This window comes from Urocitellus parryii, chromosome 10, assembly GCF_045843805.1.
Source record: "Urocitellus parryii isolate mUroPar1 chromosome 10, mUroPar1.hap1, whole genome shotgun sequence".
In the NCBI taxonomy this organism is placed as follows: domain Eukaryota; kingdom Metazoa; phylum Chordata; class Mammalia; order Rodentia; family Sciuridae; genus Urocitellus; species Urocitellus parryii.
The window spans coordinates 53344506-53371290 of NC_135540.1; the positions used below are offsets into that span (position 1 = coordinate 53344506).

Below are 26785 nucleotides of genomic sequence, written 5' to 3' on the forward strand. Positions count from 1 at the left end.
CCCAAGAGTGGCTGGCAGGTTTAAGGCTCCCAGAATGGAATTAACTAAGGAGCTAATAATCCTAGCTGCATAAAAATACCAAGTATACAATCTTCTAAAATGTTCAAGGCACTTTCAAATATAAAGTTTACTGGAAATTTTTGGCTTCCAGATGAGAATAGCATACAGGATGGGCACCTGGAAGGACATGAGGAAAGATGGTAAACAATAGACTCTAATAGAAAAGGTAGCAGGACACCAAAGACAAACTGTCTGGACATCATTTATTTGGCCTAGAGCTAATCCTACTCACATGGTTCTTTTGTTGTGAGTTGTAATTATCTCCAGAAATGGTTTGTTTATTTGATGAATACATATGCACTCTCATTCAGAAAAATTTGAACGGCACAGCCTCAGGTGGCACACAGTTCATTGTTCATTTTAGTGCCTCGTTCATATGATTGAGCAATCCCATTAACAACTAACACATTATTTTCCTGCATTCACTGATCCTGGTTATTATTCAGAGTTGGATTTGCTATTGCATAAGGGTACACACAAGAGTACATTTAGAAGTTGATGCCTCATATAATACTATGTTAGGATTCAGGATATATTAGGAAAACTAACTAGAAAAGATGAAGGAAGATGAAAAAGGAAGGAAGTGGTAAGGAATGGACTTCCTCATATTTGCATATTAAATTAAAAGACATAATAGAACCAATCCCCTTTAAAATTAAAAACTTCAAATTAATTTGGCTCTCAAACTTGCTCATGCTGAGAATGGAAGCTAAGAAGCTCCTCCCTCACCCAGGCAAGCACTTAGGAAACTTAAACTGTGATATATTTCTGATTAGCCCAGCCTAGCTAAATCTGTGTATGCATTTTGTCCTACTGTGCCACCCCCTCTCCTCTTATAAAAGCTGTCTAGACACCAAACTCTCTGAAGTTAGAGATTTGATACAGAAAAGACCCCCTCTATCTTCCTCAGGACCTGTTTTCTTCACCAACCTTTGTCTGCAAGCTTTAGTGGACCCTATTCCCCAGAACAGTTTTGGTGAGACAGCTAGGAGAGTCCTCTTTGCGCAGTCTCCACTGAGGGGAGCCACCAGGATCTCACAGGAAGAAGAGATTCAACTGCTTGCTAGCCAAACACTCAGCTGGAACTTCAGGAAAAATCCCAGCAGTTACCTCTTTGCATAAGGGGAATTTTCCTTCCTTCCCTGCTCTGACATTAACCCATAAGTGCTTGGATGATAGAAGAAAAAGGTTTTGGGGAGCTGGCCAGCTCTAGGCACTCCAGGGTCCTGGAAAATTTTTACCTCTGCCATTTGGAGCTAAAATACGTGTAGCCTTTTGAATTTTGCATAATTCACTTTTGTGTTACCAGGTGGTGTGAAATAATCTCTTCACCATTTGGGTCTTAAATAAACCATGTGGATCTTGTTTTTTGGGTTACTGGTCAGTGTGGGCTAAGATTCAGAGATACAAAATTCTCAGCAATTATTTTTGTGTGTTTGGAGGATAATCATTTAAGACAGAAGTGGGAAATTTGTGCAGGGCAGAACAACTCCGGTGAAAAATGTCTCATAAAATCAGCTCAGGATGGCAGAGCCCTGCAAAGAGATGTCTTGCAGAACAATTTGCGGCTGGGGAGATAATAACTGATGTTTCAAGAAAGGAATGGAAAGTAGGATTACCCATTGGCCAAGGTAGCTTTGACTGTTATATATCTTGCTGATAAAGAGTCTTTGAAATAAGTTGACAACGAAACAACTCATACTATAAAAGTAGAAACCAGTGACAATGAACCTTTTTTTTAAACTGAATTTAAAGTTCTCCCAGAAAGCTGCAAAACCAGAGCAAATTCAGAAATGGATTCATACCCATGAACTTTAGTACACTGGTGTTTCTAAACATTGGGGGATCTGGTCTACATAATAAAAATGCAAAAAGTTGCAGATTTATGTTAATTGATTGCTTTGGAGGTGCCCTTCAGAAAATTAATGAAGCAAATGCCAAAAGATTTTTTCAGAAAACTGTCTTGCAGCTAAGCTTACCAATTTTGGATACTCTGAAATATATTCATGAGCATGAGTAGGTACATGGAGATATCAAGACCTCAAATCTTCTGATCTTTAGAAATCTTGGCCAAGTGTACTTGGTAAGATTGTGGCCTTGCTTTCCAGTACTGTCCAGAAGAGATCATAAAGAATATAAGGAGGACCCTTAAAGATATCATGATGGCACTATTGAACTCACCAGCATTCATGCCCATCAAGACATAGTGACTTGGAAACACTTAGTTATTGCATGTTCCAGTGGTTTAGTGGCCATTTTCCCTACAAGAATAATTTGAAAGATCCTAATTATGTTAGGGATTCCAAAATTAAATAGAGAAAATATTGCAGGTTTGTTGGAAAAAAAATGTTTCCCTGGAAAAACAAGCCTGCTTGTTTTTGAAATTGCTGAATACATGAAAACTGAAGTAACACAACTATACTGAAAAACCTCAAAATTATCAAAATTTGCACAATATCCTTTTGCAAGGATTAAAAGCTAGAGGAAGTAAGGATGATGACAAACTGAACCTTAGTGTCGGGGAGAATGTTGCAGAGAATGCTAAAACAGTAACAAAGAAATGAAAGAAAGCACAGAATCTAGTGTTGGAGACATGGAATATTCAAATAGAGAAGGCCACACAAATCTGAAGTGAGGAGTCCCAAGGAGCCACATATCAAAGCATGTGTCATCCAGAGGTTATGACAGTTCGGGAACCAGAAAGGAAGTCCAGAAGTAAGGCAAATGCTATGAACCAACTTTTCTTCCTTTTCATTTGACTTTTTCTCCTTTTCTGTTTTACTTTCATTAAGTACTTATGCCTTTAAAAGAACCTTTTTATTAAAATGATTTTTTAAAAGAGTTAACATACTCTTGTAATACAGTGCAGCCTATATATCTAAATATACACTGGAGTTTAATGAAAGTGTTTTATGTGTTCTTTGTTAACTTGGCCATTGGCTTAGCAGAGGCCAAAATCTGATGGCTGCAACAACAGAGATGTGTCTCTCAGACAAGTCAAATGCTCGCTGGTCCACCCAGGGAAACTTGACTAGAATCCTAGCAGAGGTGTTGAGGTGCTGCTTAAGAGTCTTTTAGGGAATTCCAATCCAGAAGCATAGTCCATTCCTGGATAAGAAGGAACTTTTTATAGCCTGTCTGGAGGTACAAATGAGGGCACGAACAACCGTAGACTCTTTATTGTATGGGATTTTCTGAGACCCCTAAGGAGGAAATCTCTAGCCCACTGGTGACACTTTAGGAAGGAATTTCTACAAGTGGTACATCTTACTAACCCAAATACCTTACTAGCATTGACTTTTTTTTTTTTTTTAATACTTGGGATTGAATCAATGGCACTCAATCACTTAGCCACATTCTACCTTTTTTTTTTTTTTTTTTTTACTTTTATTTAGCAACAAACAAGGTCCCTCTGAAAAAGGCACACTCATACATTGCTGGTGGGACTGCAAATTGGTGCAGTCAATTTGGAAAGCAGTATGGAGCTTCCTTGGAAAACTTGGAATAGAACCACCATTTGACCCAGCTATCCAACTCCTTGGTTTATACCCGAAGGACTTAAAAACAGCATATTACAGGGACACAGCCACATCAGTGTTAATAGCAGCACAATTTACAATAGCTAAACTATGGAACCAACCTAAATGCCCTTCAATAGATGAATAGATAGGGAAATTTTGGTATATATACACAATGGAACATTACTCAGCATTAAAAGAGAATAAAATCATGGCATTTGCAGGTAAATGGATGAAGTTGGAGAATATAATGCTAAGTGAAGCAAGCCAATTCCCCCAAATCAAAGGCTGAATATTTTCTTTGGTATGAGGATGCTGACTCATAGTGGCAATGGGGGTAGGGGAGCATTCGAGGAATGGAGGAACTTTAGATATGGGGAAGGGGAGAGAGGGGGCAAGAGTTAGGTAAGAATGATGGTGGAATGAGTTAGACATCATTACCTAAGTACATGTATGAAGACATGAATGGTGTGAAAATACTTTGTGTACAATCAGTGACTTGAAAAATTGTGCTCTATATGTGTAATATGAAATGAATTGCTTTCATGTATAACAAATTAGAATAAATAAATAATTTAATTTAAAAAACCAAATTGTTCTTAATTCTTCCAACTATGATATTGAAGCTCAGGGTCCCTGATTGTAAGTAATAAATAGTAACTGGATGGCATTACGATCTCATCTATATTAGAGAAGAGAATTTCTTTTGATAGAGAAGATAATTTTTTCAAGTTACTCAACTATCAATAAAAGTTGTGGATTCCTTATGAAAAAAAGGAAAGAAAATAAATACATAATCAAGGAAGACTGGGCTGGGGATATAGCTCAATTGGTAGAGTGCTTACCTGCCTTGCATTCTCAAGGTCCTGGTTCAATTCCCAGCACACCACACACACACACACACAGACAAAAAAAGGAAGACTGCAGGCAGGCTCAAGAGAGAAGACTTTTAAGGATAAAGCACAGAATACCTGAATGAACGTGGGCCATCTTAAGAGTGAGAAACAAGTGTTTGGGTTTCCTGATTCTTCTTTTAAAGGGAACTCAGTGGAGAGTAAGCATGGGAAGATATATAGAAATGCTATCAGTCTGGTGATGTGGTCTTCATTATCTGATCAGTAGATAGTACTGGAAGTTCACTAAGTTATAGGTTTTTCAGTGACATATCACTCTTTACTTAATCTATTAGTGGGGGAAGGAATAATTAACAGTCCCCACATAGATTTACAGATTTACCAAGAATTTGGGAGTGATTGACTTGGGAGAAAGATTGACCTAGGAGTGATAGGCCTGGAAAAATATAAAATTTTAAAATTGAAATTTTATTCTCTTGTTCTTCCTTTATGTCTTCTTTCTACTTATGTTCTATTTCCTCTATCCTACCTCAATATAGTATGTTTTATTGATACAAATATTTTAAATTTTTATGAAGTTTTATAAATCTTACAGTCCTGACATAATGCTGTATCGTTATCATCATTATTTTTTCATGATTTAAGTCTTAACATATTGTAAAGGTAACTAAACTGTTTTGCTCAAATGTTGAACAATCTATGTAGTAGTAATACCTTATGTATTGTTTGTAGTTATTTGTAGTTATTTTTTGGTACTTAGTATTGAACCTAGGGGTTAGCCACTGAGCCACATCCCAAACCTTTTTAATTTTCTATTTTGAGACAGGGCCTTGCTAAATTGCTTAGGGCTCTGGGAATACTGAAGATCCTGTGCACCCCAGAAGTCAAAACAAACAGTTGGACACAAATCAGCTCTGTTGAAAGGGCAAGAATTTTACTTCCATGTGCAGAATGGCACACAGCAATTAAAACCAAAGCAGGAGCACGGAGCAGACAGTCTGCTAGGCCTCTATCCCTGATGGAAGGGTACTAGGTTATTGCCCATAAATTAGGACCAATGTTACAGTCTTTGGCAGGAAACATTAAGCTATTAAGGAAAGAGGGTATTTGACTACCCTCTTACTTTGGTCAGAGCCTACTTCACTATCTCCTAATGTGTTATTTAAAGAAATACACCTCTAGTTGTAGAACCCACCCACTTTAGTTCCCTTGTGGAAGGAAAGTCCCCATGGATTGAGGGCCTTTTGGCATGTTCACAGTTTATCTCTGTTGGTCAGCTCAGGCTCCATCCTTCTCATCTCCTGTCTGTCAAGGGGCTGTAAATCTTTACACTCAGTGTTAACTGATTGTAACTTTCCATCCTGCTTTCCCCTCCAGCTGCCTTTCTTACATCCCTAGTCATTTTACATTTAAAGCTAAATATTGTATTTTGAAAATGGACCACCTGGATTTTCTGTTTCTCAGAGGGCTTCACCAAGTTGCTGAGATTGGTCTAGAATTTGCAATCTTCCTGTCTTAGCCTCCCAAATCACTGAGATTACAGGCATGCGCCACCATGCCCTTCTTGTAGTCATTTTAGATTGCATGAACCATATCCCTGTAGTTAATAAGTTGAAATCTTGTTTTATTCATTGTTCATATGCAGATAAATTAAAAATTAAAAATTTCAGTATATGTATAAGATTCTCTCAGTTATACTGCTTTACAACTTGTCTTACAAAATGTATTTGGAATATGATACTTACATGTTCTTAATTCTTGAATAAACTTTATTTCTTGTAGTCCACATTCAAAATTTTTACCATTCTGTGGAATAAACCCCCAATTTTTAAAATATGTTTATGTATTTATTTTTTTGTGATGCTGAGGATCGAACCCAAGGCCTCACAAGGAAGAGGCAAGCACTCTTCTACTGAGCAATAACCCCAGCTCTAAACCTCAAATTCTGAAGATATTGTAAAATGTGATAGTTTTCTACCCAAATGGTAATTCACCTTAGTTTGCATAAGACAAAGACTCCAGCTAACAGATTATTAATGCAAATTTTGAGTGGAACTACTTTTACAAAAAAAAAATGGTTTTCTCTAGATAAAGTTGGTAGTGCTAAAGAAATTATGTTTATTAGTTTAAATCTACTATAGATAGTAGATTTGCTTTGCTCTTATTAATGTTTCGTATTTTCTTTGTCCAAATCCTTAATGCTGGACTTAGTATAAGGACTACATTTCTAACCTCTTATTGCTTAAATTTGGCTAAAAAGGGGGTCTTTTGACACTGACTCATAATTTGTCACTTCCCCTCTGATGAGGGATCAATCATATCAAAGAACTGGACAAATCTTCAACTATGGGGGACCACCTGTTACTGGGCATGAGCCCTGCTATGAAACTAAGGCAGCCACAGAGCCCCCCCCACACACACACACCTTCACCCTATTCTTGTGATCATGCCAGAAAGATTTCAGACGTGTGAGTTTATTAGAATGGAAAATGAGAGCGCTCTGAAGGGAGAGAGTGAGTCCTCTCAAGAGAGGAGAAGGATGGTGTGAGCTTCCTCTTCTTCTGTCCCTGTGTTCCCAAAGATAGATTTTTAAGACAGAAAATGGCTCCTCCATCTTCCTTCAATGCTGACTTTAAATAAATCTGTTTTCTTTTTACTAAATTTGTGTGCCCTCCAGTTTCATTGGAGGTCCCAGGGAAGTTTCCCAAGAGCCCCACCCAAGCCCACCTCTTGAACTTTCGCCTGACAGCATAGGAACTGCACAGACTGCCTCAAAGAGAGGTTGACGTGGCACTCAGAGTTGTTTTTCAGGCAATTGAATCCACCTGTTTCTGTCTCAATTTCCTACCTCCTTAATCAGCGAGTCAACCTTTGAATAACCTCCGTGAGCTTTCTTTGTGAGCATCTTGATATATTGGTTGCCAGGATAATTGGGGTTTGTGATAGTTTCAGTGATAGGTGAGGGTCCAGGCTACCTGGTAGGGTGTGACAACAGTCTATCTTAGTGGGGTGTAATTATGGCTTGGGGAGACTTTGAACTACCTGTCTGCCTGTCAGATAAGGTTCCCTGTGGCTTTCAGTCACCCCTAGTTGTCCTTTCCCTGCTCAACCATTCATGGTTGGCTAGCTACCTAACACAACCACTTGAGAAATAATCATGATGTCTTCAGCAGAAGTCAGTCAGAAATGGGGGGGGGGGGAATTGCACACAGTTGCTTGTCAAAGTCACCAAAATAACAGAGCTGGGAGGTTATAGAAAAAGTTCTTATGCATGATTATCAAAATTCTTCCCTAGGTGGAGCTACTAACCGTTTCAGACTTCTTTGGAAGGCTTATAATAGTACCTTCAGGAATAAGCATCTGGCTCTTATGCTTCAGATGCCCTTGGTGGAATCTACACACTGATGCAGCAATAAAGAGCCAGCCAGAGGATAGATGCCCCAATTCCTCCAAAATCAAGGAATGAAACAAACAGGGGGATTTATGATGAAAAGCTCCAAATTGTTTTTGATCCCAAAGATGGAGAAATATCCTATATGCTTGTAAGAAAGGATTTAATATGACAGAATGTAATTTGTCATAAAACACATGTATACATACATACTATAAAACCGTATGTTTGGGAAATAAAAAAGATAATCTTAGACTACATATGAAATGAATGTCTGAGAGAAGCCAGAAAATCTTTATTTTTATTTTTTGGTAGTGCTGGGCATCAAATTTAGGGTATAATAGTCAAGTGCTCTACTACTGAGATATACCCCAGCCTAGAACATCTTTTGAAAAAACAATAATAATAAGGAAAACGACCTCCCAGTTATCAAGGAATGTACCAACACACAGAATGGAGGAATTCCAGTTCTTTAGCACAGTAGGGTAAATATGAGTTATAACAATCTATGATATATTTTTAAATGACTAGAAGGGTATGAAATTCCCAACACTTAAAAGTAATTAATGTTTGAAGAAATGGAAATGCTTTTTACCCTGTCTTAATTATTACACATTGTATACATGTATTAAATTACTATAATGTACTACATAAAGATATATAGATATTATATATTAAGAAAACCATTATATTTAAATCATTATTTTATGTAAATAAGATAAATAATGGAAAAGAATAAAGAATTCAGAATATATCCAGAAATAGACTCAAGAGAACTCCATGTCTATATTTATTTATTTATTTATTTTAAAAAAAAGATTTTATTTACTTATTTATTTTTTTAGTTCTCAGTAGATACAACATCTTTGTTTATATGTGGTGCTGAGGATCGAACCCGGGCCGCACGCATGCGAGGCCAGCGGGCTACCGCTTGAGCCACATTCCCAACCCCCATGTCTATATTTAGATCTAGCTATCTACCTATCACTTAAGTAGGAAAAGGATGAATTATTTAATAAATACCATCTACAATAGAGTTTAAGTAATATTGAACATAAAAAGTAGGCTTTTGAGGATTACTCCAGGAGAAAAACAAGCAGTTGTAATTCTGTTTTTAATGGAAAATACACAACTTATGAATTACCTTTATGAAAACAAGCTGTTTGCAAATTGGTGAATATCTTAGCAAAAGCTCATATGTAATCATGAAATATGGAAGTGTTATGATTTGACTTGGTAATGGAATTGGCTCCTATAATCAACTGGAATTATTTTCCTTTAATTCTCACTGCTGTCATTGAGACCATCCTGAGAATCTCTAGTACACTAAAGTCCCTAGCCTTCTAAGGTGGGGGAGATACAGAGGTTCTCTATAGTTGGTGATCACAATTGCTATGCTATTCTTGCCAGAGGGTTTGCTCCAAGTTTTTACCTGATGTTTCCAAACCTAAATAGGAACCACAGATTTTAGGAAAGTGGTAAAAATAAAGGTAACACTTATTGAGCATTTACCATGTGCCAAGTCATTTAATCATTACAATAACAATGAAGCAGGTATTCCACGTGAAGAAACAGACTCTGAGAAGTGATAAGCAATTTTCTTTCTCTAGTATTAAGTGAGCAGTGGAGCTAACTTTAAAAAACTTGAACCCTACTTTGCCATTTTTTAAACTTTTATTTAAATATAACATATACTAAGTTGCAGATAAATCACAAGCATTTGTTGTTGCTTTTTCACAAGGTGAACACAACCTGTGAAACCAGCTCACAAATAGAAAAAACAGCATTACCAAACCTCAGAGGCTACCCCAAGTGCATGTGTTGCTCATTATTCCCCAGGGAAACCACTCTTCCAAGCCTTGGCACAGAAAGAGAGTAGTTGGGATGACTTTAGTTTTTGAATTTTTTTGAACTTTATGCAAACAGAATCAGAGAATGTGCTTTTTTTCTGTCTGGCTTCTGTCTTTCAGCATTATGTTTGAACAGTTGTTTGATAATGTGATATGGAGTCAAGTTTGCTCTGTAAGGTATTTCATTGTATTAATATGCCACAATTTACATATTTACTATTAATGAACATTTGGATAGTTTCCAGTTTTTAGCTATTATGAATAGTACTGCTATGAACATTCTTGTGCATGCCTGTCTTTTAGTGCACAAGTGCACACCTTTCTGTTGGTTATGTACTTAGGTGTCTAATTGCTATGTTGTGGGATTTGCATTAGAAGTCTTGAATCTCTGATGATGTTCTTACAGTTTTCCAAAGTGGTTATATAAATGTACACTCACTGGCCATGTAAGGAATTTTCAAAGTCCACATTTATGCTTAGGAAGGCAAGTTTTTGAAATCAGGTTTTTGTCTCCATTGTTCAATGCTCTTTTTATTTAAATTTTATTTAAAAGTAAGACCTTGATAATGATTCTCTTTTATAAATTCCACAATTCTTTCCAAGATATTCCTTCTTTGTTCATTAAATAAGTTTCCTTTTTTATACAGGAAAACATATCTCTGCTTAATAGAACTTATTAGGGTTAAGAGTGTATCAGAGGCGTCATGTAAATATTCATTTTCACTGAAGCCAGCATCTTCTATTTTTTCTGCATGGGTGAAAAGAATAGCAGTGTAATTCTTCCAAGTATCTCCCAGAAGTTCCTGAAAGAGAAAAGAAGTTAAATGGCTATTTGCTTTGGAATCTATTCCTCAAAAATGAGCAAAGGAGTTATGAAGTTCCAATATAGTGAGCCAACAGATCTATGTGCCATTATATTTCTGAAAGCTGATACTTGTAATGGGAAGCTGATATGAGGTCCAGTATTATAAGCAAATAGAGGGAGATGGATGAGCATTCAAGAGAAAAAAAAACTTTTGTTCTCTTTTTATTTATTGTTATAATTTATCCATATAAATTTGATATTAAATAGTATCTTATTGTGCTGCATGTTGAATAATTATAACATTCAGTAATCATTTATACTTGTCTGGCAACCTGACTTTGTTGGAGCCACTAAATTCCTTTGAAGTCAGAGGACCTTGACTAGAGAATTGTTTTATACAATCCCCACCAGATTTTGTAATTTTAAGCCTCATATATAAGATTTTATTGATAAAAATATCCTTTAAAATTTTTATATGTGTGTATATGTATATATATTAAGTCTGTACATATACATATGTATATATATTAAAGGATATGGTGTTATCCCTAAAAAAGTTTACATGGGGCTTAAAATTACATAATCTGGTTATACTCTGTTGATTAATCAGATGACATATAATGGAAAAGCTAAGATCAAAATACATTTGGTGATTTGGAAAAACTACAAAGTGTTACTGTAATCCTCATCATCCTCAGTCCACATGCCTAAAATCAAACACAATTTATTGAAGGACTTCTAATGTGGTTGAAAAAACATCAAAGACTGGTATTCCTTTGTTTAGTAATATGTGGAAGTTAGTTATGTAATAAATTCTTGTTTGATTAGTGAAAATAAGCTGATATAAAGCAGAAGTAATTGCATGTGGCAAATTATTCACATAATATGAAAGGCATCTAGAAATAACCATTTAACTTTTTTTTAATGTTTCCAAAGATATGTGAAATCATGACAATGTGACAAATAAGAATTTCTCCATTCCTAACACTCCCATTACCAAAACACTTCAAAGGTGCTACCAGTTTATAACAGCAAGAAAATGCAAAATACCTAGGAATAATATAACAAGAAAAAGGCAGAACCTCTAGTAATCAGAAGAAAGAAAGAAGGGTAAACAACTAACATTCAGTGCTAAGTACTTTATATGTACTATCTCTTTTGAAGTTCAACATTATTCTTTGTTGGAGATAATCTGTTATTTTCTCCATTATGATATGAAGAAATGGACATACAGAGATGTGGAGCAACATATTAGTAAAAACTCTAGTGTAAAAATTGTTAAAAAATGGAAAGATAGACTGGTAAACTATTGTCAATGTACATAACAAATATAGGATTAGTGTTTATGGTATTGAAAAATTGAAAGAAAGAAGAAAAGAATAAGAAGTGAAGAAGGAAAAAAAGATTAAGGAAGGAATAAAGACATGTAAATATAATATAAAAATACTATAGAAATGTGCAAGAAAGTATTTAAAATTAGAAACACTTCACAAAATTACCAATTACGACTCCTGATACAGTCTGGCTTTTATCAGAGCCATTTATTTAATTCATTCCTCTCTAAAACTTGATCATGAACACTTTGAAGGCCATGTCCATGTCACTCCTGTATCAGCCAGAAATGCTAGCACATGGTGAACTTCCAGTAAATATCTGTTGAATAAATTTGGCATTTAGAATCTCATCATCATCTCAGATAGAAGGTTTAGGGTTTTGTTTATTTATTTTGAGGGTCTAGTTGAGAGGTTTAATTAATCTTTGGGACACAAGGTTGTAATTTCCTCTAAAGTCTTCCTTTGTTTCTACTATTCTTTGTGATGGATTTGCCTATAATCTGTACTTTCTCTTTTGTATTCAGAGCAACTCTCCCAGGGAATAGTTTCAACATTTTCCCTTGCATCTATTCAAAGTTTGTTTTTCTATATTGTACAATGTTATATATTTCTTTCTTTTAAAAATGCTTGTTTAGCTGGGTGTGGTAGTTTATACCTGTAATCCCAGCAGCTCAGGAGGCTGAGGCAAGAGGATCACAAATTCAAACCAGCCTTAGCAATTTTTTTTTTTATTTTTAAGAGTTACAATAAAAGTCTTTATTTAGGTTTGGTCAGTACAGGTAAGATATACTGAAGCCACTGAGTAATATGCATTAACAGGATACAACAGTTCATAAAAATTGAGTTAACTATGCACACAAATACCTTAAATATTCAGTCACCTAAAGAGAAAATGCACAGATGTATGGTGAAAAAAAACTGTATCTAACACTGAAACTACTATGGGATTCCATCAACAAGTCCAACTTTTAGAGATAAAAGTCTACAGTACTGGGCAAACTTGACAGTCATAAACCCACATCTACTCTAACAAGTCTGAGTGGTGCTGAAGTATACAACAGCATGAGGAAGAATGCTCTTACACAGCATGGGTTCTAGAGACACACATTTATACAGACATCATTGTGTTATACTTAAGGAAAGATTTCCATTTACAACTTCAGCCTTGGCAATTTAGCAAAGCCCTAAGCAACTTAGCAAGATCCTGTGTCAAAAAAAAAAAAAAAAAAAAAAAAAAAAAAAAAAAGCAGGAGATGTGGCTCAGTGTTTAAGAGCCCCTGGGTTCAAGTCCCAGTACCAATCCCCCCCCCCACTACCACCACCAAAATAAAAGCTCTGTTTCAGGAAAATCTACATTCAATTTTCAAGGTCAATACATCAGGGAATATTATTTCAACTAAAAGATTCTACAGAATAACTTTTTCAAGTACTTAAACTTACATTCTTTTTTTTTTGTACTGGGGATTGAACTTAGTGGCGCTTAACCACTGAGCCACATCCCCAGCCCTGTTTTACATTTTATTTAGAGACAGGGTCTTGCTGGGTTGCTTAGGGCCTCACTAAGTTGCTGAGTCTGGCTTTGAACTCACAATCTTCCTGCCTCAGCCTCCCAAGGCTCTGGGATTACAGGCATGCACCACCGCACCCGACTTATATATTTTTATGTTCCTTTAATACACAAATTTATTAGCCCAACTTTTAAAGAACATAATTCTTGTGTAAATCTAAGAATCCATAAGATATTACCATTCCAGTTCATCTAATGGTGGCATAATGATAGCGGTAGTCTAAGAACTTGTCATGTATTCAATGCATTTTAACAGATCTTTAGTGGAGTCACAGATTTGCAAAGTAAATGAAGAATGGTGTTATGTGTTGAATTGTGTCCTCTCCCAAATTCATATGTTGAATAAAACTCCCACTTCCTCAGAATGTGACCTCCCTTATTTGGAAATGAGATCATTGCAGATATAATTAGTTAAATATTCTAACATGATTGGTATCCTTATAAAACAGAGAAATTTGGACAAAGATGCAAATATAGGGAATGTGATCGTAAAAATGGTCAAGCCAAGCAGAGGGCCTGGAACAGATCTTGCACTCACAGCACTTTGTAGGAACCAACCTTGCTAACATCTTGATTTCAGAGTTTTAGCCTCCACAATTGAGAAACAATACCTATCTGTTAAGACACACTGTTTGTGGTACTTTGTTACAGCAGCCCTAACCAACTAATACCAGTGTTTAAAACAATTACTCAAATGCTACATATGTCAGATGTAGGCTCTGTCAATAAAAAAAAAAAAAATCTGGGCCATTTGCCTCAATAATCTGGGAGGCTTGCACGAAATGCATCATAATCCTTATGGAAATTGAAGTTTAAAAAGCACTACAGATGTTTTCTTCCTTCTGCACATATGTATTAAGGGTCTGCTTTGTTCTAGGCATGTTCTATAGGGTAGGACACAGTGTAGAACAAGACAAATACATTTTTTGTTCAATACCTAGTAGGGATTCTTGTGTAATTACTAAACTTAGAGGGGAAAAAGAAAAGCAGATGGGAAAGAAATACTTTCAATTTGTTTGCACTTGTCAGTGTTGTGATATAAATTATGTTGATGCTATACAGGTAGATATTTAGCACAATCTAAGGTAGGGGTGGGAAGCAAAGTTAAAGGGTAGAGAATAGAAGATCAGGAAAAGTTTCTTGCATGAAGCAAAGCCTTGAGCTGAATCTTGAAAAATGCATAGGAAATTGATAAGGGAATCAACATAAGGAGTCTGATTGGGGATTGTACAATATGGGGATTTTATTTCTATATAATTATAGCTATTTATCCTTGATGATTCTTACCTTTGAAAATTTCTCAAGTTTAGAACCAGATCAGATACTCAAATCAGTTCACTACCGACATAATCATACTAATGGTATGATACTGAAATGCATACAAAGTTAATAAATAGCCACTGACCTTCACCTATGAGCACTATCTAAACTTATCCCATAGATGTTGATTGGTTGATACTTGGACCATACTTGTCATTAAATATTTTTCAAATATCACCATAGTAAAAATGCATGCTAAATAAACTGTACAACAGTCTTTTCCTGAGATATACACCATAACATAGAGTTCTTGTCTTGCTAAGTTAGTACTTATTGAAGTAAATGATATCATTTTTACAGTATTCTGTTGGCTTCTGTTTTTTTTTTTTTTTTTTTTTTTTTTGCATAGTAACAATACACTCTCTGTTGCCACTAGACATTTCTTGTTCTTTAAACCATTGTCTCATTCAGGGAAAGCGAGTTAGAACATCTATGCATGACAGACTCCTAAACTCTACACCACTTTACAGACCCATGTGTTCAGCCACTGGGAAGTTTTTGCATGTTGATAATTATTTATGAAAGGATGCTCATGTCCCAAACTGTGAGAGAAATTGCGCTTTTGAATTACTGCCAAAAACAGAACAGAATGGTTGATTTAGCTTTTAATCTTTAGATTGATTTTTGGCCAGAAAATAGCTGAATATTTGAAAGTCGTGTCACTTGGTGCAGAATCATCATGCAAGTGGCCAAACATGTTCTCAATGGACCCAGAGAAAGAATAATCACAGTTGATTGATGCCTCCCCCCACCAAATCCGAGAGGAAGATAAGTTGGTGTGAGTTATCTGGTGTTAATAATTTAAACACAGTACCAAGCTAGGTAGAGATTTTACATTCACAAACTGTTTGGTTTTAGAGTGCTAATGGGTCTGAGTCCATCTAGTCCTTTTGGGACAACTAGTTAGAATCTAAACTTTGTTTTCCAAGAATTATATTAATTTTCCCAGGACCTCACCAGCCCTGCCCCATTTGTTTGTGGTTGATGAAATCATAGCATCTGGACTTTTTAGGGGGAAACTTTGTAAAAAGCCAACTATTACATCAACTGAGAAAAAAAATTATCATGGAACAGGAGGACAATAAGGACCATTTTTTATATTTTGTGATATTCCCTTACTCTCATTCCTCTTTAAAGTGCCACATTTTCCTTCTCGGAGAGCCAAGGCTGAATGATAAGACCTCATTAGATCAGATTCAGAGAGCAGGCAACCTTAGAGAGCCTCCATCCTCATTGCCTCATTTTACAGATGAGAATATTGAGGTTGTGCGATGTTAGACAGCTTAGCCTAAGCCACATGGCTCATTATTGGTGGGCCTGGTCCCATAACAAAGGTTCCCCTGACTGTTGAGCTCATATTCTTCCCACTAAACTAGTACATTTTTCCCCTAGATTTTTAAAAATTTATAAATTAGAGTCATTTAGATTGTATTTTATTGTTATTTTCTTTTGAAGTCTATTGAAATAAAACTTAACAAAATTTATTTCTACAAATAATATGTTCTAATATTAGGTAGGATAAAACAAATACCAACAATAAAGCAATAGTGACCAGAGGTAAAATTTACTGTACACTTGCCATGTGCCAGTATCTCAGCTATGACATTAATCCCCAAAGTAACCTAGTGAAACAAATACTGAAATCATTCCAAATTTACCAATGGCATTTAAAGAAATTACTTGCCCAAGGCCACAAGTAACTAAGTAGAAACTTGAACTCAAATATAACTTACTTAGAATCCACACTCTTAGCCTCCAGTTTTCCACTCATATCTATGGTTCATTTGAATAAGTGCTTTCAAAATCTGGTAAAAACAATAGTAATAGTAATACTTTGTCATTTTCTATGAATCTACTGTGTTAGGCACAGCACTAAGCATGTCACATTTATTAAATCTAATGCTCTGAACTCTTTAATAGGTAAAATTATCCCCATTTTGCAAGTTAGAAACTAAAATCATAAAGTCGTGTTACTACATTAGGCTTGTTTTTAATTAAATTTCTATTGAACAGCTAAGCCCATGGTCTTTGGTATATTTAGGCACTAATTGGTCTGAGACTTTTGTATTTGCATTTAGCTATTTGTGGACTACATTAACAGTTAAGGCGTTGATTATGAAACAAAAATATGTACTCGAAGCCTGTTTGTACACAGTACTAATAGATGATACCATGACAGTGGGAAGAATATGCACTTTGGTCAATTCCTAGGTTCAATTCCTAGAGTGCCTTGGCTGTGTGCTACCTCTTTCCTTGAGGTGACTTTATTATATCTTCTCTGATCCATTATTTGTGGATTTTGCTTTTAACATTCAAATAACATTCCCAGAAACTTTCAGATGATTCCTTCCCTTTATTTCCCAATTTTGGGGAGATGACTCACTGACTTCTCCTTCATTTTAATATAAATTAATAAAAGGCCTAATATAAATAAAGAAAAAGAGATCATTTGGGGGAATGTTTCCATTGTCACAGCTGGCAGTCTAGAACCCTTTTGTAAAATATTAGAAACAATTGGGAAGAATATTCAAGAAGACAAGGGGGAGGCACAGGAAAGGAGAGACCAATTATCTGGCTCTGGCCTTGTAAAACTTTTTCGTGACAGACACCAGCACCCCTGGAAAGTGTAAAGGAAAAGGAAGAAGGCAGATGCTTCATTCTTATCAGACAAAAGAGAAATCCAGGATATGTGTGAACCCAAAGACCTTAACAGCTCCTTGCTCCTTTCTAACAGTTCCTGGTCCTGTTGAATATTTAGATATCTGGCAGCTGTTCCAGACATGTGAGCACATACAGATGGCTGCCACCAGGAGCTGAGGCACCTTCAGAAAGAAAATCAGAAACCTCCAGCTCATGCTTTGGAGACCATCAACCAAAGACCCTGATGGAAACCAAAACAGATCTGCAGTACCTCCCAAGTCTCATGAGACACTTTGAGGATTACTAAGTCTTGGTTGCTGAGTTTACACAGGACACAAAAGATTTTTATTCTGGAAAAAAAAGGCTGCCTCTGAGCTTTGCCCTTCCATCTCCTCTCTATCTTCAACTTCTGAATTGGACAGTGACTTAAGGAAGGTAGATGCTGGATACTATCCTAAAAGACCAGAGATGGGTATGAATTAAATTAACTAGAATAAAAATTAGGGATTATAATATTATTCTAGAGTCTAAAGTCAGAAAATCTATATTTAAAATGTATATCACTGAAAATAACTTTTGGGCTCAGCATAGGTACATTAGGAAAAATTAGTAGGAAATGTGGAGAGTGTTAGGGTAGCTTTTGAGAAATAACTTGTACATTTACTGAATTACATTCATCTATAATTTAAGCTAAATGTTTATTTAGCAATAGCTTTAAATGAATTCTGAAAATGGTTTAAAATTACACTGATGTAATGGATGCAGGTTTCCCATCACTTGATTTCTACCAGAAATACCATTTGAAATGCAGGATTTAATAGTCTGGGGAGGTTTATGGGCTGTCTTAGATTCCATATTATGTCTTAATTGCAATCATCTTTTCTTCTTTAGTTTTGTAACAGCATGTCCTTGATTTTACAGGAGTTGGATGATGAGGGTTATTTATTTTTTTTCTTGCTATTGTCACCTTAATTTTTTCCGCTAGTTTCTTGTGATTACACATATGGCTTCTTTTTTTTTTTCAATTTTAGAAACATGCACAATTACTGAAAAACAAAACGTGTGTCTGTCATTTAGAACAATCTTTTGTCTTTACTAGTAAAGAGGAAAAAAACATCATTAAAGCAAACTATCCCATCTTTCTGGGTATAACAGGGCCTACACTGGCATAGCCTGAGATTGGATCAAAAGAAAATTAGCATTTATACAAATACCTGAATGGAAAATACACATTCTCTATTTTCAACTTAGTTTACCTGCAGAGCTAGCAGACATGGCTTCAGTGAGCTCAGTAAGTCAGTGATCTTAGTAAGTGATATTAGTGAAGTCCAGCACTTAGTGTGGGTGGATCCGGAGTAAGGAATCCAGAGATTGAATAGAATGGAACAGTTCAATGAATAGTTTCCAGGAATTGTTAGTAATAGTCGACATAAGGCTTGCTCTTATATGCTGTACAAAGTTAGAATAAAATAAATATGTATGTTCCTTCTTTCTCTTAGCTGTGGCCATAATGGACCTCTCCCCTCACTTAACTCCTCTAACTGCCTGAATAAGTCTCCATCTTAGGAACTTATAGTGAATAAACAAACAAGCAAACAGGGATTGGCCACTGAGCAAAGGTGGCATATATCATTTATGTTTAACCCAAAGTCCCTGTGGTCCTCTCATGGATGGAATGGAGCAGTTCCTTATGCTACAGGTGATGAGGCACACAAAGCATTCCTGTTTTTTTCCCCTTTAAATAATGCACAGATCTCCTTTGAATATTTATTATGATCTGAAGGCTTATGAAGCCCCCTCTCATATGTCACAACACATTGGCTCTTAATGCATTGTTGTATTTGACTTGTCTCTTCTAGATTACAGTTAAGTCTCAAGTCTGTACCAATCATTAGGCTCTGTGCAGGTGCTCAATAATACTCCATGACAAAGCAGTGAACGAACATGTTTGTTGATGAACTGTAACAGATTGTCTCCTTGATGTTGAAGTCAGTATTTAATTAAATTCAGTGGTTCTGAAACCAAACTGTTTTTAAGAAATATATGGAAATTTACAAAAATGCAGATATGCAGGTCCCAATTTTGAGCTGATTCAGTAGGTCTCGAATGAAAATGCATTTTTAACAAGTGACTCAATAGTCCAGGGGCCACATTGTGTAAAACGTTCAGGTTTGCAGTTCTTAAGGTTTTGAGTCTTAGTTAACCTCAGAAGGGTATTACTTCAATTTTTGATCCAGTTATAAAGTGACTTACTGAATTTCCCTAAAAGGATATCGTAAAAAAATGATTCTTGTGGAAAAGCAAGTAATTTTTACTGGTTACTCCTATGTGACTAATATTTTATGGTTTAAACTATTCCTTTAACAATTTTTTCCCCCTATTAGGGCAATGTCCTCCAAATAGGAATAGTGGCACTAGTATAATTACATTTTTGTATTACCTGGATCAATTGGATTGGGTAAGATTCTTCTTGTCCATAGAAAGGCACGTCTGCTCTAAGGATCAGCAGTGCAAGGTGGAGACCCTCTTGCCCAAAGTGATGCGCCAGTGCCGTCTTGACTTCTTGTTTCACGTGACTCATGCTCAGCTTGCTGTGTGGATAACCTGGAGTGTCCAACACCTGGACCTGCAGGGTTATCTCTTGCCCCCCTCGACGCATGAAGCTGTGGAGGTGACAACTTCGGCCCAAGCTGCAATCTGTGGTTACAGAACATGGAGCAAATCTGCTGTGGAAGTCAGTACTTCCCAGTAGAATGTTCCCAGCAGAACTTTTCCCACTCTGAGTCCTGCCAAAGAGTGCCAAGTTGATAATCATCTTGTTGCTGTCTGTCATCACTATGGGTAAGCAAAGGCACAGCATAAACTATTAATTGTCTGCATGCCCCAATGAAAAGCTTCTTACCTGACCTGGAGCATTCCATATGCAGTCATCCCTTAGTATCCATGGAGGAATTGGTTCCAGGATCTTCATGCGGATACCAAAATCCATGGATGCTTAAGTCCCACACAAAATAGTATATTATTTGGTTTAATCCATGTACATCCTCCAGTATAATACTTTAAATGATCTCTAGATTACTTATAATGTATATTTCAATGTAAGTGCTATGTAAATTATACTGTATTGTTTAGGGAATAATGGTGAGGGGAAAAAAAGCCTATCCATGAACAATACACACACAATTCCTTTTCTTATTATTTTCAATCCATGTTTGGTTGAATCCACAAATGCAGAACTCACAGATATGGAGGCTGACTGTCTTACCTTTGGTTTGCTTTTCCCTCCTTTATAGTGACTAAGGCACAAAAGAGAACTCCATTAAAATGAAGATGTGGCAAAGACAGAAGATTGAAATAACAGTGGTAGTTTACAATGGGAGGACAGAGAAAAGCAGAATATAGATAAGGTAGGAGAAAGTAATAATTGCAGGAAATTGGCGGAGAGGGGTACCCAAACTTCATGAAGATAACATAAAACATATTTAGGAAGACCATGTTAATGCATTAGTGTAGGAGATTAGTTGTTTTAGGAATCGATATTCAGGTTTTTGAGCTCAGGAACAAAACCAGAAAAAGTATTTGAAAATTATTCACTATTGAAGAATTGAATAGTGGGAGAAAGAGACTTTTTTCTTTTTTAAATTTTGACAGTATCGTTTACCTTCCTATCTTCCCACTCCCTGAATACATGTCATCTGTAAAAACTCATCTTTCCCTACTTCCTGAATGCTTGTCTCCTATGAAACATGAATAATTTCAAAGAAGATTCCTATTTCTGTTTACCAAGACTTTTTTTTTTTTACAACCAGGCTATATGCTGATGAAAATGAGAAGTATTTGTAATTTCTCTTCTGAAATTATTAGTAAATCATCCCTACGATAGGTCATTGCAAAGTGTTGACTTCTTGATAAAGTAAAGCTTGGCACATTTTTCAACTTAGCTAAGAAGGAGGAGAATATCAGGAAAACCTACTCTATTTACAAGGCACGAAATTGCAGTTAATCATTTGTGCAGAGCATAAGCCCTTACAGAATTTTAAGTTCATCAATCATTTTCACTGACTGATGGATAAGCAAAGATACTGGCTAACTTGCCAAGTATGCTCAATCTTCTGATTCAGAAGTAAAAGAAACTTTAGTATAGCATACTTATTATTTTTGCTTATAACTTATCACTCTATTATACAGGTTTAAGTATTCCAGGCTCTTCTTGTTCTCTAATGCCCCCTTACTCTAATATCTCCAGATCTTAAAATAGACACCTTGAAGGAGACTCACATTCCCACAAACAGTCACTTGTTTTTTGTGTATCCCTCAAGTTGACAGCAGCTCATGCAGTTAATTCAGTTGTGTCAACTGCTCTGAGTTAGAGTTAATTTCTTTTCACTCTTCAGTCAGATACATGATGTTTTTAAAAAATGACTAGGTAACCCAATCCATTTGCTGTGTAGCACTTACCTTTTTTGGTTTGAAAATGCTTTCTTCACAGACTCCCTGGAACTAGTGTAGTTTTTCTTTGGTATGAACTTTAATCTCCTGACAGTGTTATTGTACCAGCCAGAGACTGGTAGTATATTATTTAATTTAGTTAATCTATTACCAGACATCCTCTTTATAACTGATTGTCTTTATCTAATCAGCACTGACTTCTGTCTTACAATTTTAATAGATATTTTCTGAAACTTCTATTCCCAGGATTCGATTCTTTGATTTAATGTTTCTCATTATAATTACCTATAGCATAAAGAAATGCAAGATTGGTAAGTATTTAACATTCCATAGCATTGGCAACTTTTTCCATTTTACATGATAAATAACCAATATCACTAATTCATGAAAACTTGCAATAAGCAGATACATAATATATGCATGATAATTGGATACTGATTTCATAATAATATTTAGTTCATAAATTCAAAATTCTCTAAGAAAACTCTTTAAATTATTTCCATATAATTGAAACTTATTACCTTATCCTAAGCAACAGAATCACTAGCATGATTATCTCAGTACATGTAATCTTTTATCAATTAATGATAATATACTTAAGAAAAAGAATAAAATTAACTCTAACTTCTGGTCAAATAAATTTTTTTCTCTAAAAGATTTGTGTTTTGTTATTGACATTTCAAATTTGATTTTTGTCGCTTCTTAGTATATAGCCATAATTCCCAAAATAATTTCTTATGGTATGTAAGATGTACAAACTTAGCTTGATTAGAGTGGGGTTCATTTTCTCTTTTATCTCAAAAATTCTCTGAAGTATGTATATATGTGTGAAGAGAACTTGGAAACATCCAGAAGATCTTATGACTTCATGGTCAGAGGGTCAAAAAGTCTTTCCTGGGTGAACATGACAAGGAAAATGAACGGGATTCATTCATCTGATGAGCACATTGACTTTCTTGAATGAAGCAGGAAAGAACCTCCCCCAGGTGGCAGTAGCACCCTGTTTCCTAAAGAGTGATCTTAAACCAGAATTAATTTTATTTTTCTTTCTCAATTGTAAACTGACATTCTCTAACAGTCTACATCAACATGCATTGTGTGTGGGGGGGCATTTTCTGAAAAAGGGAAAAGCCCAGATTGCTCCTAGGTTCCTTGTAGAACACAGCAAGCCTAGGAGAGTCTTAGTTTTTCATTCTCTTCACTAAGTCCTAGCTAAGTCACTTGCTGAATGCAACAGTTGTTTAAAAAAGTTAAATTCAAAATTTAAAAACATGGTTCATAAATGTCAATGAGACTGCAAAATTTTTAGGTAACTTTTCATAGCGCTAATGGCAGTTTTAGATTTGAGTCAACGTCAAGGTTTATACAAGGGAAATTTATTAATGTTAAATGATAGTGAAGGATTGGATATGAATACTTTTTGAATTATAGGGTGAAAGAACAATTTGAAAATGTCCTTTTCACTGATTGGACTAAATATGATGTAGTAGAGCTAATACATTAATTCCTAAGAATTCCTCTTTGGAAATAAACTATTTTGGAGAAAATAATTAGCTAGCTATTTGAGGCAAAAAAAAAAAAAAAAAAAAAAAAAAGATCCTGGGAATGTGCTTTAAACTCACAACAAAGTAATAGCCAATCTGCTGGTGATGGGGAAAGAGCCATAAAAAGAGTAAAAAATATCAGGGTATAAAAAGAGGGAGAGGGGCAGGGAGAGACAGAGGGACGGAGGAGGAAGAAAATATGAACTACAAAAATACGGCCTGGCAGGATTTTTCAATTGGGGAAATAAAGTGGTAAGGGACTGTTTTAGAGCAGAAATAGGTACAGCTCAGTTTTAAATTCTTCACATTTCTGGGAAGAAATGTGAAGAATTCCTCACATCATACATAAAAATCATCCACATTCACAGTTTCCTTGTTTGAAGATGACTTTTTATTTTCGTAACAAAAAAGTTTGTCCCTGTATTATCACGGGACAAGAACCACACAAATTGGAGACTGTGGGGGTGGCATCTGAAATGAAGTAATTCAGAAGAGGCAAGAGATTGAAGCTGGTAGGACTTTCGTCCCCAGGAACTGGCTGGAATCCTTGAGAGGACTTTAGACTTTCACAGTCCTTGAAATGAGACATTTGAGAGTAAGGCTGAATCTTGCTGATAAATAACTATTATATTTTAAATATATGTGCATGTGTATATAGATGTGTGTGTATACACACATATTTATATGTGTATATATGTATATAAACAATTTATAATATATGTCTCTATACCCAGTAAAGTCATATCTTTCTAACCAAATGAGTTTTATTATGAATAGTCCTTTTTTAAAAAAAATGTATTTGTTTTAATTAGTTATACATGACAATAGAATGCATTTATGCACTTTGATACATCATACATAGATGGGATATAATTTCTCATTTTTCTGAGTGTACATGTTGCAGAATCATATTGGTCATGCAGTCACATGTATACATAAAATAATAATGTCTGTTTCATTCTACTATCTCTCCTATCTCCACATCCCCTCCTTTACCCTTCCATCACTTCTCTCTACCTAATCTAAGGTAATGCTATTCTTCCCTAGTGCCCCCCACCTTATTGTGAATTAGCATCTGCATATTAGAGAAAACATTCGGCCTTTGGTTTTGTGGGATTGACTTATTTCACCTAGCATGATATTCTCCAACCCATCCGTTTACTGGTAAATGCCATAATTTCACTCTTCTTTAAAGCTGACTAATATTCCATTGAATATATATACCACATTTTCTTTATCAATTCGTCTGTTTGAGGAACACCTAGGTTGGTTCCATAGTTTAGCTACTGTGAATTGCGCTGCTATAAACATTGATGTGGCTGCATCACTATAGTATGCTGATTTTAAGTCCTTTGGATATAAACCAAGGAGTGAGATATCTGGATCAAATGGTGGTTCCATTCCCAGTTTTCTGAGGAATCTCCATACTGCTTTCCATAGTGATTGTACCAATTTGCAGTCCCACCAGCAATGTATGAGTATACCTTTTTCACCACATCCTCACCAACATTTTTTGTTGCCTGTATTCTTAATGATTGCCATTCTGACAGGAGTGAGATGAAACCTTAGAGTAGTTTTGATTTGCATTTTTTCTAATTGCTAGAGATGTTGAACACTTTCTCATATATTTGTTGATCAATTGTATTTCTTCTTCTGTGAAATGTCTCTTCAGTTCCTTAGTCCATTTATTGATTGGGTTATTTTGGGGGGTTAGGTTTTTTGAGTTCTTTATATATCCTAGAGATTAATGTTTATTATGAATAGTTCTTGACATTTCAATTAAATGAATTCCAATTTTCATTGGTTTAAATTTTGAACACCTTGTTCTAATATTCAGTTTCTTTTTCATAATAAAGACTAATATTACTCAGAAGACTAAGATTAGAACATCATATTATCAGCTATGCCATGCCTCATCAAAATGAGATGAGTTAATATGTAAGAAAGGGTATTTATCCCAAAGAATTAAAGTTGTCATACTCTACAGATACATGCATGTTTATGTTTATAACATACATTTCACAATAACCAAGTGATGAAAACACCTGAGGTGCCCATCAACAGATGAATGGGTAAAGAAAATGTAGTATACATACACAATGAAATTTTATTCAGTTGTAAAGAAGAATGAAATTATGTTGTTTTGCACAGAAATGGATGGAACTAGAGAATACCATACTGAGCAAAATAAGCTAAAATCAGAAAGTCAAAAATTACATGTTTTCTATCATATCTGGAATATGAAATGAAGTAATTCAGAAGAGGCAAGAGATTGAAGCTGGCAGGACATTAGTCCCCAGGAACTGGCTGGAATCTTTGAGAGAATTTTGGACTTTCACAGTCCTTGAAATGAGACATTTGGGAGTAAGGCTGAAGTATGATTCTTTTGTTGGTTTTTGTTGGTTTGCTTAGTTGTTTATTGTTCTTCTGAGTATTTCTGCACATAGGGACACTTCTTTTTTCAAACTACTCATGTCCTTCCCCTATTGATTACTTGTCTTTAAGAATCACTAGTATAATGAGATGCATTGAAATGAGAGTATAGGCTGAGATGCAAATCACAAGTACTAACTCAGGGTACAATATTCTTCCTTTTTTTTAAAGAGAGAGAGAGAGAGAGAGAGAGAGAGAGAGAGAGAGAGAGAGAGAGAGAATTTATTAATATTTATTTTTTAGTTCTTGGTGGACACAACATCTTTGTTTGTATGTGGTGCTGAGGATCGAACCCGGGCCACACGCATGCCAGGCGAGCGTGCCACAGCTTGAGCCACATCCCCAGCCCCAAAAATATTCTTTCTATATACCACCGTATTCAATTTTCTAAAATTTATAATTTTAGCAACTTTATTAATAGTGAAGTTGATTTATAGCATTATATTTTTATATTTATCAGAATTTCAGATTAGGAATATGCATGCTATTAAAATAGAAAAGTTCTTCTTATGGTTCTCTGAAAGAATTTAGATACTTCAACAATTACACATACCTGAAAGATTTGAAAAACTGTTATGAAGACAGAATAAGTAAATTTCTGGAAGTGATTCTTGAACAACTTTTAAAATTTCTGTCACAGTAACTTGACTCTTCTTGTATCAATTTTGGTGATTTATGAGATAATAAACACATGTTTATTTTACCAATATCCTCAATTTTTAAAAGTGTATAATCACCTTCATTTCTGGTATTGGATCTGATGTGGCTAACATATTGGAATTGGCTTTATATGTTTAATAATAAACATTTTCTCTCTATGTGTGCACACTTAACTACTTCTGTAGTTTCAAATGGATTTCCATGGCCATAAGTTAAAATTTATAATCCATTGCCTCTAGTGTATCAGGATTTGACTTAAAATAACCAAACATTTGTCCAACAACTCTGAGACAATTAGGTTGAAAACTGAGAATCAGAGGTATAACCCTTAGTCCTAGAACCCAGACATTAGGCTGGCTT

The 26785-nt window shown here is 35.4% G+C and overlaps 1 protein-coding gene and 1 pseudogene across 1 annotated transcript; one reads left to right on the forward strand and one right to left on the reverse strand.

The window, feature by feature from the left end:
* Positions 1–1561: 1561 nt before the first annotated feature.
* On the forward strand, positions 1562–2695 carry LOC113192910 (serine/threonine-protein kinase VRK1 pseudogene; annotated as a pseudogene).
* A 7520-nt stretch (positions 2696–10215) lies between these two features.
* Gimd1 (GIMAP family P-loop NTPase domain containing 1) lies at positions 10216–20172 on the reverse strand. Its single transcript, XM_026403203.2, has 2 exons — positions 19780–20172; positions 10216–10476 (listed from the first exon to the last, which is right to left on the reverse strand). Exons 1-2 carry the CDS (start codon positions 20170–20172, stop codon positions 10216–10218), a joined length of 654 nt encoding a protein of 217 aa, XP_026258988.2.
* Between the last annotated feature and the right edge of the window lie 6613 nt (positions 20173–26785).